Raw genomic sequence first — 12,620 nt, 5'->3', positions numbered from 1 at the left:
GCTGACAGAAGCCTAATCTCAGGAACATATTGGGAATAAGCCCTAGTAATCCTCCGGGTCTCACTGGTCTCTCCAACTACCGCATTGCCCTTCTGGGCGGCTGTCGCCTTCTTTGGAGGCATCACTGTAAACATAACAATCTGTTAGGGAAAGATTATCCTGATAATACAGCTCTATCGCACGATCTAGAATGAGAAGGAAAGATGACATCCTAAATGTCCTGTAGCTTCCTGTTTATAAATGTGGTGCACAACACATCGATAAACAAGACTCTACTCGACACGGTCTGTAGACACTTCGAGGATTGAACCGCTCTAATACCACTTTTGTCACGACCCAACCCCATAGGCCGTGACTAGTGCCCGAATTGGACACTCACATCACCTGTTAACTATAATCTTTTATAACCAGCATATTATGAACTTATTTGTATAAAAAGGCAGGACGTTATTTTAAAGCTGTCACAATTCTGTATGTCGTAGGCACCTGTCTCCTGAGGAGTTACGATTTTCAACAACAACATATATATATATATATATATATATATATATATATATATATATATATATATATATATATATATATATATATATATATATATCTACGCAAGCCGACAAGGCTGCCACTACACGCAACATCCCAAACATATATATATATGCAAGCCGACAAGGCTGCCATTACGAATGGTTACGCCCCAAACATAAGTCATATTCATACAACGCAACAACAACTATATACAGACCCACACATGTGTCCACTGACCTCTAAGAGTAATGACAGTATCATATGACGGGACAGGGCCCCGCCGTACCCCGAACAAACACATATATATATACAACAAAAGGGAGTTATACCACAAGCTAGGCTCCAGAACAAAGGAGCACTCTAAAGTAGCTGAATAGATATCCTAGGCTGGCGGCTCTCCGAAACGAGTGTCTGTACCTGCGGGGATGAACGCAACCCCCTGAAGAAAAGGGGGACAGTACGGAATATGTACTGAGTATGTAAAGCATGAAATATAATGATAGACTCATACTGAGACAAGGTGTGTAGGACCCAATGCAACAAACAGAATTTCATAAAACTTGCCTTTGAACATATTTCATCTGTATCATTCTCATATCAATATCAATATAGAGTTTTGTAACCAAGGCTGAATAATCATTCTGTATATAACATATATAACGTGTCCCGACCCTTTAGTGAGGGACTCAGTAATTATAATCATAGCATCATAACATAAACATATACGTGTCCCGGCCCTCTAGTGAGGGACTCGGTAATAAGGAATATATGCCCTCCTGGCCGCCATCTCCATATCATCATGTCATCATATCATCATATCATCATCATATCATCATATATATATAACGTGTCCCGGCCCTCTAGTGAGGGGCTCGGTGAGTAATATAGTAAATATGCGCACGAAAACGTGTCCTGGCCCGGGACTCAGTGAAGGATATAGTGGTAAGCACGAGCAGAATAATAAGCAACCACATATATGCAATTCATCTTTTGAGACTCAATAGATAAGTAACTAACCAACTCTAAAGTGTCAAGATAATAATCATATTCAGTTCTTTTTAAATCTCATTACAAGTTATAGCAAGGAACGTTTCAGATTTCATGTACATGTATCAATTTGACATGGTGTAACTTTTGATAGTCAAGTATGCCTTTAATTATGCAATTCTTTAAAAGTAGGAACTTCTATACATCATTCATTAGTCAATCATATAGTAGGCTCGTGACTATAACATTACGGAATGAATAGAATCATAAGTCATGCTTGGAACTAGAGAGTAGAATTTACCCCAAGGTTCATATCATTTCTTACTTACGTCTAGGACATGCCAAGAAAAGAAGGAATAGGCTTTACATACCTTTAGCGTTTAGTCGTATTATAACTTGTACTTGCTGCCCAATAGTACTTATCCTATATCAAGATATCAAGAGCTACAATTAGTCTACGAGGGAATTCAATATGTATTTTAACGTTAACAATCTCTTTCCAACATTTAGACGACGTTTCGTTCGCATTCAAACCAACTAGTACTACAAGCTAATATTGTTAGTCATTCTTTCATGTATCAATCCGAACTTGTTTAAACATGACTTAAGGGAACTTTGGACAGTCCGTACATCATTTAAAACAGGCCCTTATCCACGGCCAAACAGCACACACAACATTACCATTTTCGCTTCGCAATTTTCCAACTTCAACTACAACGACAACAACACGTTTACAACATTACTTATACGATTATTGGAACTGTTTTAGCATCATATTAACTCTTACAACAGCCCTCAAACCATTTCAATTTCAACTTGAATCATTAAACTTCACTTTCATTATACGTTCATAACAATAACCAACATTCAACATACACTAATTCACCCCTAACATTAAAACAGTCCACGGTTTGGACTGTTTTCCCCCTTCAACATGATTCATTTCTTTAACACCTCAATTCACATATTCATAATGCATACAATACACCACAATGCCCATAACAACAACAATCAAAACATGACACAAAACAGTCCATAAATTCCTCTAAAACAGCCCCCTACACGGCTTCAACACAACTACAACAACTTCATGATTTTCATCCATTTATCCACACTACAACACATTCAATTCCTTCCCAATACATGTACAAGAAGATTAAACATGATTCCATTTAAGTCTACAACACACGGCCCACTTCAACTTCAAGAAAAACAGTCCAATACCAACATGCAACATCATAAACATACTTCTACAATCTTTGTTCATTTACATATGTTGACACACGTTCAACCCATCAACAATACATGCAAAATGAGACCAACATGGCTTCACCCAAGCTCACGGCTCACCTCAACTTCAATCACAACAGCAAAACAACAACAACATGCACAAATTATACCTTCAAATCATCATACAACACAAGAAAAATGATCATTCTTACCTTGTAACTAAACACTTCAATCGGCTAGCCCTTCACTTTCACTTCTTGAATTTTAACACTTGCTCTTGCTATTCCAATGAATGCTACACGTTAATACACCTTTAGGGGAGTTAAATTGTCCAAGAAACTGATTTTTTGGAGTAATTTGGAGGAGGGTGTTCTCGGCCAGCTTGTAGCCGAGAGCCTCTCTCTCTATCACTATATTTTCTACACTTTGAAATGTTGAAATGAGCTAGTTAGTTGATAGTGAATTAGAATTTTGCCTTATATATGAGTTGCAAGGGTTGGACAAGTGTCCCACTCAATATTTGGGTCAAATATTCTTTGACCATCCCACTAAACTACACGGCCAACTATGGTTATTTTTAATGGACTGATTTAGTTTTCCAATCCCACTTAATAATCTAATCATGGTTAATTTAATCCCAATTATCCATTAATGCTTTTATACCAAACGAAATTTGTAGGTAACTTGTGACTTGAAACGAAACCGGAAGTTAAAGTCTCTACTTCGTATCTTAAAATAGTCTTGTCTTTAACTTGTCGCGTTTAGTTTAAAACGTCCCAAAGTATGAAAATATGGGGTATAACAAAAAATTGACAAAAAAGATAAATAGCAATGGTGGCCATAGAGAGGTGCACATCACCTTGTCTATGTCTAGCTTTATATTATATATAGATATGGATTAAAAAAAATCTAGTAATTCATGAAAATATATTAATTGAGCACCCATTTTTTGTAACAATCTTCAAATTAAGAATTTAAGAAGGTAGGATTTATAAATTCTGAATCATCCACTGATAGAAGGAACCCATTTTATTACCAAAAAAAGAATAAAGAACGAACCCATTTGTCACTCAATAATATTCACTTTGTCTCAATTTATGTGATATGCTTTCTTTTTTAGTCTGTTAAAAAAAGAATGATACATTTTTATATTTAGAAATACTTTAATTTAAAGCTTCTCATTTTATCGTTAATGAAATAATTTACAACCACACAAATATTTATGATCTATTTAGACCACATGTTTCAATAATCTTCATTTCTCAAACTATATTACATAAATGGGGACGGAGGGAGTATATACATACACCCATAATCCGTTTTCCCAGTTTTATTTAAAATGCTTTAACGTCGACAATGACACATGCATGCCCTAATCAAAACAAGATCTTCGATATCCTAACAGAGAAGCAACATCATTGTTGACCTTTAGACAGCCGTATGAACTCTTGTAATAGTTTGAAACTACCATAGATCAAAACGGAAGCAAAAGGTGAAAAAACAAACATAAAAGTTGAATTTTAATTTATATCCCTATTATATTAAGCAACCATTTTTGACACGAAACGCAACTAGCTATTAGTACCTACAAAAGTAAATCCAGTGGCCAAAGTTGAAAATCGATCTATTAAACTTACGCGTATAACAACTAAAGGGAATGAAAGATTTTGAAAACCAAAGTATAAGGTTGTGTTATTAGGCGTTGACATAAAATATCCCTTTTAGAAAAATTCTTAATTTAACTATCTTTATATTGTTTGTGAATTTTGTTAAAAATTGCATTCTTTTGTACGAAAAATAGAAAAATGATTTATGTCATTGTCGATTTAATTCATTTTTTCCAAATACTCCCTCCTTTCATTTTATATGAAGGTGTTTGACTTGACACGAAGTTTAATAAAGAAAAAAAGACTTTTGAAATTTGTGGTAAAAAAAAAAGTTTTTGATATTTGTGTGGCTATAAATCATCTCATAAAGTTAAATTAATTTCAAATATATAAAGATGTCATTCTTTTTGGGACCGACTAAAAAAGAAAGAGTGTCGTATAAAAATAGATTTTCACTTACTTGTCACTTTTAGGGCATCTCCAATCCATTACACTACTTTTTACACCAAAATGGTGTAAACATACTCCAATCCATTACACTATTTTTTACACAAAAAAAGAATATCCCTTTTATAATCTTCTCTCTCTTGTATATTATATTATTTTTTAATTATTTTTTTATTTCATAAAACAAATCCTTTCTTTTTTTATTTTTTACATATTCATCCCATATAATTCATATTCCTTTCTTATATAACCATTTAATATAAAATTATTTTATACCATAAATTTTTAAATAATATAAATTGTAAGCAAATTGTTATGTTATTTAATGTATTTTTAATTTTAATCTATTGAACATTATTATGTTATTGAAAATTGTGTTATTGATGTTATTGAACATTGTGTTATAATTTTAATGTATTAGGTTATTGAATATTGTGTTATAATTTTAATGTATTTTCAATTCTAAATTATTATGTTATTGAACATTGTGTTATTTATTAACAACATATTATATTTTATATTTGCACTTTTCATTTTTGTGATGGTTAATTTTTTTTATATAATTATAACTTATAATAAAATTAACTTACAATTTTATATAAAAAATAATATATACGAAAATTAATTATGAAAATTATACTCCAAGAATTAAGATGTAAAATTAATATTATAAAGATATTACATAAAAAATAATTAGGTATATTAGGTACCTAAATGAAAAAATTAAAATATATAATATGTTAAATTAAAAGTGTTATATAATAAAAAATAATAATAAAATATTGATGAATAGTAATAGTGTTGATGAATAGTATTACACCAAATTTGGTGTAACACTATTAACACACCAAAATGGTGTTGAGTTGGAGCACCAAAACACCAAATATTACACCAAAATGGCAATTGGTGTAAAAAATGGTGTTGGGTTGGAGATGGTCTTAGCATATTAAGAGAAGATAATTTTTTTTTCCTGTTTTACCATAGTATTAATTACTCATTTCAAATTATTTTTCAAGTTCATTAAAACTATGCACCAATTAATATGGCTATTATGATAAATTATGCACTTCATTTATTATTTCTTAAGGGGTGTGCAAAGTCTACAGTAGATAAGTAAAAATGAACGGAGGGAGTAGGTCGCATGATTGAAATGTTACTCTAACCTTAAAATTAACACTAGAGCACAATCCTACTCTACATGTATAATCCCTACTTTGTATATTAACAATGTAATCCACCTACCTTATATACAATCACAATAATTTTAAAAGTTTGTTCCAAAAGATTAAAAAAAATCAGATTTTTTTGTTTTGTTTTTGTGAACGATATTTTTCAACTCCCATCGGACTTTCAGAATAAAAGAACCAAGTGGAATTTCGTTGAAAGTTATAGACGTTTGTTTGGAGGCGCAAGGACATTTGACCCCAAAAATCAGAAAGTACAAAGATTTGACTCTCTCGTCCATCTCTTTATTTCTTTATGTCCAACCATTCAGAAGTCAGAAGTCACAAAGTAGATAATTAAAAAAATTATAAGGTGGGCTGCAAATGATTAATAAAATAGAAAAAGAATTATGAAGTCTTAAATTTAAATTTCAATAAAAATGAAAAAATTGTACTTTTCATTCCTTTAAATTTTCTGGAACAAAGTTATTCCTAAAAATAATGAGTATTGATAAGATAGTCAAAATGAGAATAAACTGATCGAAATATCATAGGCGAACCAGGAGTCAATGTTTATGGTTTAAGATTCGAACCGTCTTAAGTAATTGGGTTTTATATTGATAATTTATACATATTAATATTTTGTCTATTTCAATTTATGTGGCATAGTTATTTTTAAATTCAAACTTCTAAATTTTGATCGTGAATTTGGATATAAAAGTTTTAAATTTTTTTAAATAATATTTTTGGAGATTATGTAAAAAGTACTATAAATCACAATAATTAACAACTTAAAATATTTAAAACACATATAAAAAAATTTGATCAACGAAAAATTTGATTTACTCTCAAAATTTTAATCGTGCCACATAAATTACAACAAAAGGAATAGATTTTGTAAGACAAATATAAAGTTTAGATTAAAAGCACTGTATTCTGCTGAAGACATACCTTGATCTCTAACTCCTAGAAATACTATCATTATTATATTAAAAAAGATAGAAAATAAAAAAAAAATTGAATATCACTGTAACTTTCTCATTTCCTCAAAGTCAACAAGATAAATACCAAGTCTTCTCACCACCTCACTTATTAGATTTGGAAATTTCAAAGTCGTCAGCTTCGGTGGCTAGTGGACCCCACCTACACTGTACAAAAAATGTCTTGATCTCGTTATTACACCTTTGGAAAAGAAAAAAAAGTAAACTTCCATTTTCTTGCTGCAACAACTTCTATCCCATAAAACCTCTTTAAGTTATGTCATCAAATTCAATTATCCTACTACCTTAATTCCTACAAATGGATTATTCATCAAAATGGGTTTTTGTATTTACACTATTTGGTTTAATAAATCAATCAATTTGTGATCCAAGAGCAACAGAAGCAGCTTTAATATGTTCAAACACAACAGCTGCACAATCTGATCGACAAGTCTACGTGCCCAATTTTCTAGCAGCCTTAGATTCCATTACACCACTAGTTGCACGTAACAAATTTGGAGCTGTGACGAATGGTACAGGAAATAATACAGTTTATGCTTATGGTGAGTGTATGAAAGACTTATCACAGAGAGATTGTAATCTCTGTTTTGCTCAGTGTAAAACACAAATCCTAAGGTGCTTGCCATTTCAAAGATTAGTTAATGGTGGGAGATTATATTATGATGGATGTTTTTTAAGGTATGATTATTATAAGTTCTTTAATGAAAGTGTAAGTTCTGTGGATAGGACTATTTGTGGTAATTCAAGTTTTTCTGGGGATCAAAGTTTGTTTAAAGAAAATGTTGGGAAGTTAGTGAGGAATTTGGAAGTTGGGGGTTTAAAGAATGATGGGTTTTTAACTGCTGTTGTGAGTAGTGGGAATTTGAGTGTTTATGGATTGGCTCAATGTTGGGAATTTGTGAATGGAAGTGCTTGCCAAAGGTGTCTTTCTGATGCAGTTAAGAAAATTGGTTCTTGTTCTCCTAAAGAAGAAGGGAGAGTTTTGAATACTGGTTGTTATGTTAGGTATTCTACTCAGAAATTCTTTAACAATTCTGTCAGTGATACACCTCCAGCTGCAAATGGGGGTAAGTTCTTTCTGTCTTGATTTTTTTTTCTTGTCTAATTGTGTGGTCTCTCATCTAAAAGTTTAAGTTTTTAGAGAGGATACTTTTGTCTGTGGTGGTGAGATTTGCATTCAGGACCTTTGCATGCTTTCATATGATGTTTAATTGTGTAATCGTTTCATCTAAAAGTTTAAACTATTAGAGAGGGTACTTTTTTCTGTGCCATTTGAACTCAGGACTTCTGCCCGCTTTGATATCATGTTTAATTGTGTAATCTATCTCATCGAGGACGGGCCCCTTTTTTTGGGGAAAGGATAGTGGGTAGGGCTTATCTTTCCCCTTTGGATAATCGAGGCTTTCCCGATAGAAAGATTTACACCCAAAGTGATAGCGACTATAGCATCCACCGGTAATGTGTGGAAGAGGGTATGATTTCTATGTGGATAGGACGTATCCTTCAGAGAGGCAAAATAATAGAATTCATGGAGATCTTGGCCTTTGATGAAGATGAACCGAAAAGGTCAGCTGAAAGACGGTATATATCAACATTCAAACCGGGTCATTTTGCCGAGTTCCTTCGACATGGTTCTCTCAAGCGCGTGAATAATAATTCAAGGGCGTGAGTACTTCTAGCTGCTTCACCTGCTTCTTATTATGGCGGCTATGTTTCGAAGCTTAAACTGTTAGAGAGGGTACATTTTTATTTACTTAATTAATACTATGCTTCCGATGTTTCTTGGTTTCATGAGTTATTTCAATCTTACCCAATGATCTTATATTTGTTTTTGTGTCGTTTGCGATGATACTAAAACTATTGGATATAGACAATAGAAAGTTTAACTTGTTCTGCCCAATTTTTTCTATTTTAAAAGATAACTACTTTATCATTTGGTATGATTTAAGAAACGCCTCATGGAAATGGAGGTGACTTCGATATTTCTTGAATAATTGCTTTCATTATGAGTTAAGATTTGGCATCTTGCAGTTTGTATATCTTGGTTTTTGGTTTTATTAGATACCCAAATTCTACCCACACAGATTTAACAAAAATACATTGATGCAATTGCAGAAAATCTAAATATTGGTTTCATTAGCTCTCTGTATATCTTGGTTTTTGGCTTGTGATGCTTTTTTATTTTCACTATATTTTATGAGTTGAATGGTTGACTTATACATATATGAAGAGTGAAATCAGCACATATGCAATTGCAGACAATGAAATGCTTTTAAAAAATTAAGTCATTCATGCTGTTGCATTTTGATTGATTATCAGGACGATCAAATCGCTTGGCTGTTATTCTCGCAACAACTTTGGGTATTTCTGCTTTCTTGCTATTCGTATCGGCTGTTTCATTCTTTGTGAGGAAGAAGGTTCTGAAACAAAAGAGAGGTACTAATTTCTAAGTCAATCATTTTCATTCTTTCCAAAATATGACATCTCGATGGAGAAGAATAAGCATTACCTCTGTTGAAGGAAGAAGCCCCTCCCTTTGCTTATTTATTCTTCCTGTTTGAATCTGATTGATCAAAATGTTAATTTGACTCGAATTTGCTTTGATGATGTAGAGAAGAAGCAGCTAGGAGCTCTCATAGGGACAGTTAATAAATCAAAACTGAATATTTCCTATGAAACTCTTGAGGAGGCAGCAAATTACTTTAACAACTCCAATAAATTGGGACAAGGAGGTTCTGGTTCCGTTTACAAGGTAATGCCTCTTTCAACATGATTTTCTTATAGCAAAGACTTGAGCCTTACGATAGTCGTGTTTATACATGAAAAAATAGGGGATCTTGCCGGATGGGCAGGTTGTTGCTATAAAGAGGCTCTTCTTCAATACAAGGCAGTGGGTTGATCATTTCTTTAATGAGGTCAATTTGATTAGCGGCATACATCACAAAAACCTGGTAAAGCTATTGGGTTGCAGCATTACAGGGCCTGAAAGTCTTCTAGTTTATGAGTATGTGGCCAATCATAGTCTTGCGGATTATGTCTTTGGTAAGTTATAAGTATCTAATCCACCTTTATTTGTGAAAAATTGATGTAGTCTTATCTTGTTACCCCTGGAATAGAGCATACTTACGTAAATGCCTTTGATTTGCACTTAATCAGACACAAAGAATCTTCCGCCACTTACATGGGGTCAAAGATACAAAATTGTATTGGGTACTGCTGAGGGATTAGCCTATCTTCACGAAGAATCAAAGTTAAGGATCATCCACAGAGACATAAAGTTGAGCAATGTTCTTCTAGATGAAGATTTCACAGCAAAAATAGCTGATTTTGGTCTAGCCAGATTATTTCCTGAAGACAGGAGTCATATTAGCACAGCTATTGCTGGCACACTGTAAGTTCAATACCTGTTTTCGGTGATTCTTTATTTTTTCTTTAACCACTGAGGATTAAACAACATAAATTTGTATGCTGAAATGATTAAATCTCAATAAGCTAAGAAGTGCCCAATCTGTTTTGTACAACTAGCTCATCATTAAGGTCTTGCTGTTAAAAGAATTAATGAGATTTGGAATTGCAGCGGTTACATGGCTCCAGAGTATGTTGTGCGTGGTATACTGACTGAGAAAGCTGATGTCTATAGTTTTGGAGTTCTTGTTATCGAAGTCGTATGTGGAAAGAAGAACAGTTATGTTTTCCAGAACACTAATTCTCTTCTGCAGCAGGTACTTTCTTGTGACATATTTTCTTTCCTCAATGGACATTAACAGTACTTATTAAACTCATGTCGTTGTGGTTTCTAGTTGTGGAACTTGTATGGGATGGGAAAATCTTGCGAAGCATTTGACCCTTTGTTAAAGGGTAACTTCAATGAAGAGGAGGCATCTAAGCTGCTTCAAGTAGGTCTTCTTTGTGTACAAGCATCAGCAGAACTACGACCCTCCATGTCAAATGTCGTGAAAATGCTCACCGAGAACCATGAAATTCGTCAGCCAACACAGCCGCCATTCCTCAATTCTGGTAGTTCAGAATTTAGTCCATTTAATCTGCACGGAAAAAGATTTATCCGTCAACCAAGCTCCTCTACACAATCTTCTGGGAATAAATTAACGGAGAGTTGGATCGATCCTAGATAAACTAAGGTGATCAAGAATTAACTTGACTCAATGATTATCTGGAATTGACATGTGAGTTTGTTCTCAGCAAAGGCCAACCTTTTGAAGGTGAATTGTTTAGCCAACTCAAGTTTGTGTCTGTGATTTGGATTAAGGTTTGAGCAAATGAACTTAACACTAATTTGTACTCACTCTCCATTGTTTTACTGATATTTGGTCTGATTTAGTCAAATTCCTTTTGTGAATACCATATTGAGCTACCTTCTTTCTAGGGGGGTCATTCCCAATGTAACATTATTGTATAGTGCCTGAATTATGATACAGTATCTGCAGCAGTTGCAATTAACTATATCTACTGTGCTAGATTTTCGAGTTAGTAACTTTCTTTAAAGATTATGCTTCACAAGTATCATCATATTGTCTTAATTTTGATCAGTAGTTTATTTTCAGAACTATCATTCTAAACCCGAAAAAGGAAAACAGATCAAACGCCCCGAAAATGATCAACTCTAGCAAATGTTGCAGACACTATTTGTTTTTAATGAGTTATTCATATTGTCCCGTCTCAAACCACAGGCATTCCTAAAACTACAATTACACTATCAGTGTATTTACTTAAAGGATTTCAATTATCTATACTGATATTGTAAAGAATTTTTACATTATCAGTGATTTACATATTATAGCAGGTCAATTACTATTTATTTTGGGTTGATCATAAATGTTTATTACGTAGAACTACCTACAATTGCTATTTTCGTGTAAATATTTTTTACGCGGCTGCGCATGAAACTTTTCTTACTCAAATTCCTTATTACTATGCCATTTGAAGTTCCATAAAAATATAGTCTGTGTAATTGCCTTGATCTCTGGTCATAATTGGTTACTGTAAAGTTTTTGTTTCTGAGCACATGCTCAACAGCTTTACCCTTAAGATCTATGACTATAATTTAGCATAGTGTGAAAAGGAACTTTGCTGACTGAGTCAAAATCAAAAAATTATAAAGTGGTGCAGTTGTATTATTGTAGCAAACACTTGCCCCGACACTTACCATAGCTTATTTAGAAGGTATTGACCTCAATGGAACTTCAATGCTAGTTGTTGTGATGTGTTGACCCAATAGGAATATACAGTACTTTCATATTTCAACACGTATGAATTTATTTGACTGGATTCTGAATTTAAAAAAGAAATAAAGACTTTTAAAACGTATAATCATAAATATGGTAGTAAACATGTTATAATATGACCATAAATACTTCATATTAAGGGTAAATAAGAAATTTAAATTAAATTATTTTCCATTATAGAAATGTGTCACTACCAAAAAGCATTTTAGGTTCAGACAATTGAAAGAAAGAGAGAATAAAAAAGTAAGAAAAACACTAGTTATCAAATTATGATTTTAATCCTTATGATTGTTCTTTTTTCTCCTTTTGCTTAAAAACATTCACAAATTTAACGAATTATTAAAGATTCAAAGCATTAATTACTCATGTGTTATATTAAATTTGTACCATTACTCTAAAAATAATCTAAATATAACA

General features: G+C 32.8%; 1 protein-coding gene across 1 annotated transcript; it reads left to right on the top strand.

Moving 5' to 3' along the window:
* The first annotated feature begins 7,149 nt into the window (after window positions 1-7,149).
* Window positions 7,150-11,448, top strand: LOC132641114 (cysteine-rich receptor-like protein kinase 3). The gene is made up of 7 exons (XM_060357998.1): window positions 7,150-8,027; window positions 9,280-9,396; window positions 9,573-9,712; window positions 9,792-10,002; window positions 10,117-10,351; window positions 10,538-10,682; window positions 10,761-11,448. Exons 1-7 carry the CDS (start codon window positions 7,259-7,261, stop codon window positions 11,091-11,093), a joined length of 1,950 nt encoding a protein of 649 aa, XP_060213981.1. The 5' UTR covers window positions 7,150-7,258; the 3' UTR covers window positions 11,094-11,448.
* Window positions 11,449-12,620: the final 1,172 nt, after the last annotated feature.

The sequence above is a fragment of the Lycium barbarum genome, chromosome 5 (genome assembly GCF_019175385.1).
Source record: "Lycium barbarum isolate Lr01 chromosome 5, ASM1917538v2, whole genome shotgun sequence".
Lineage (NCBI taxonomy): Eukaryota > Viridiplantae > Streptophyta > Magnoliopsida > Solanales > Solanaceae > Lycium > Lycium barbarum.
Note: the sequence above shows the minus strand (reverse complement) of the source record. Positions and strands in the feature narration are given on the sequence as shown.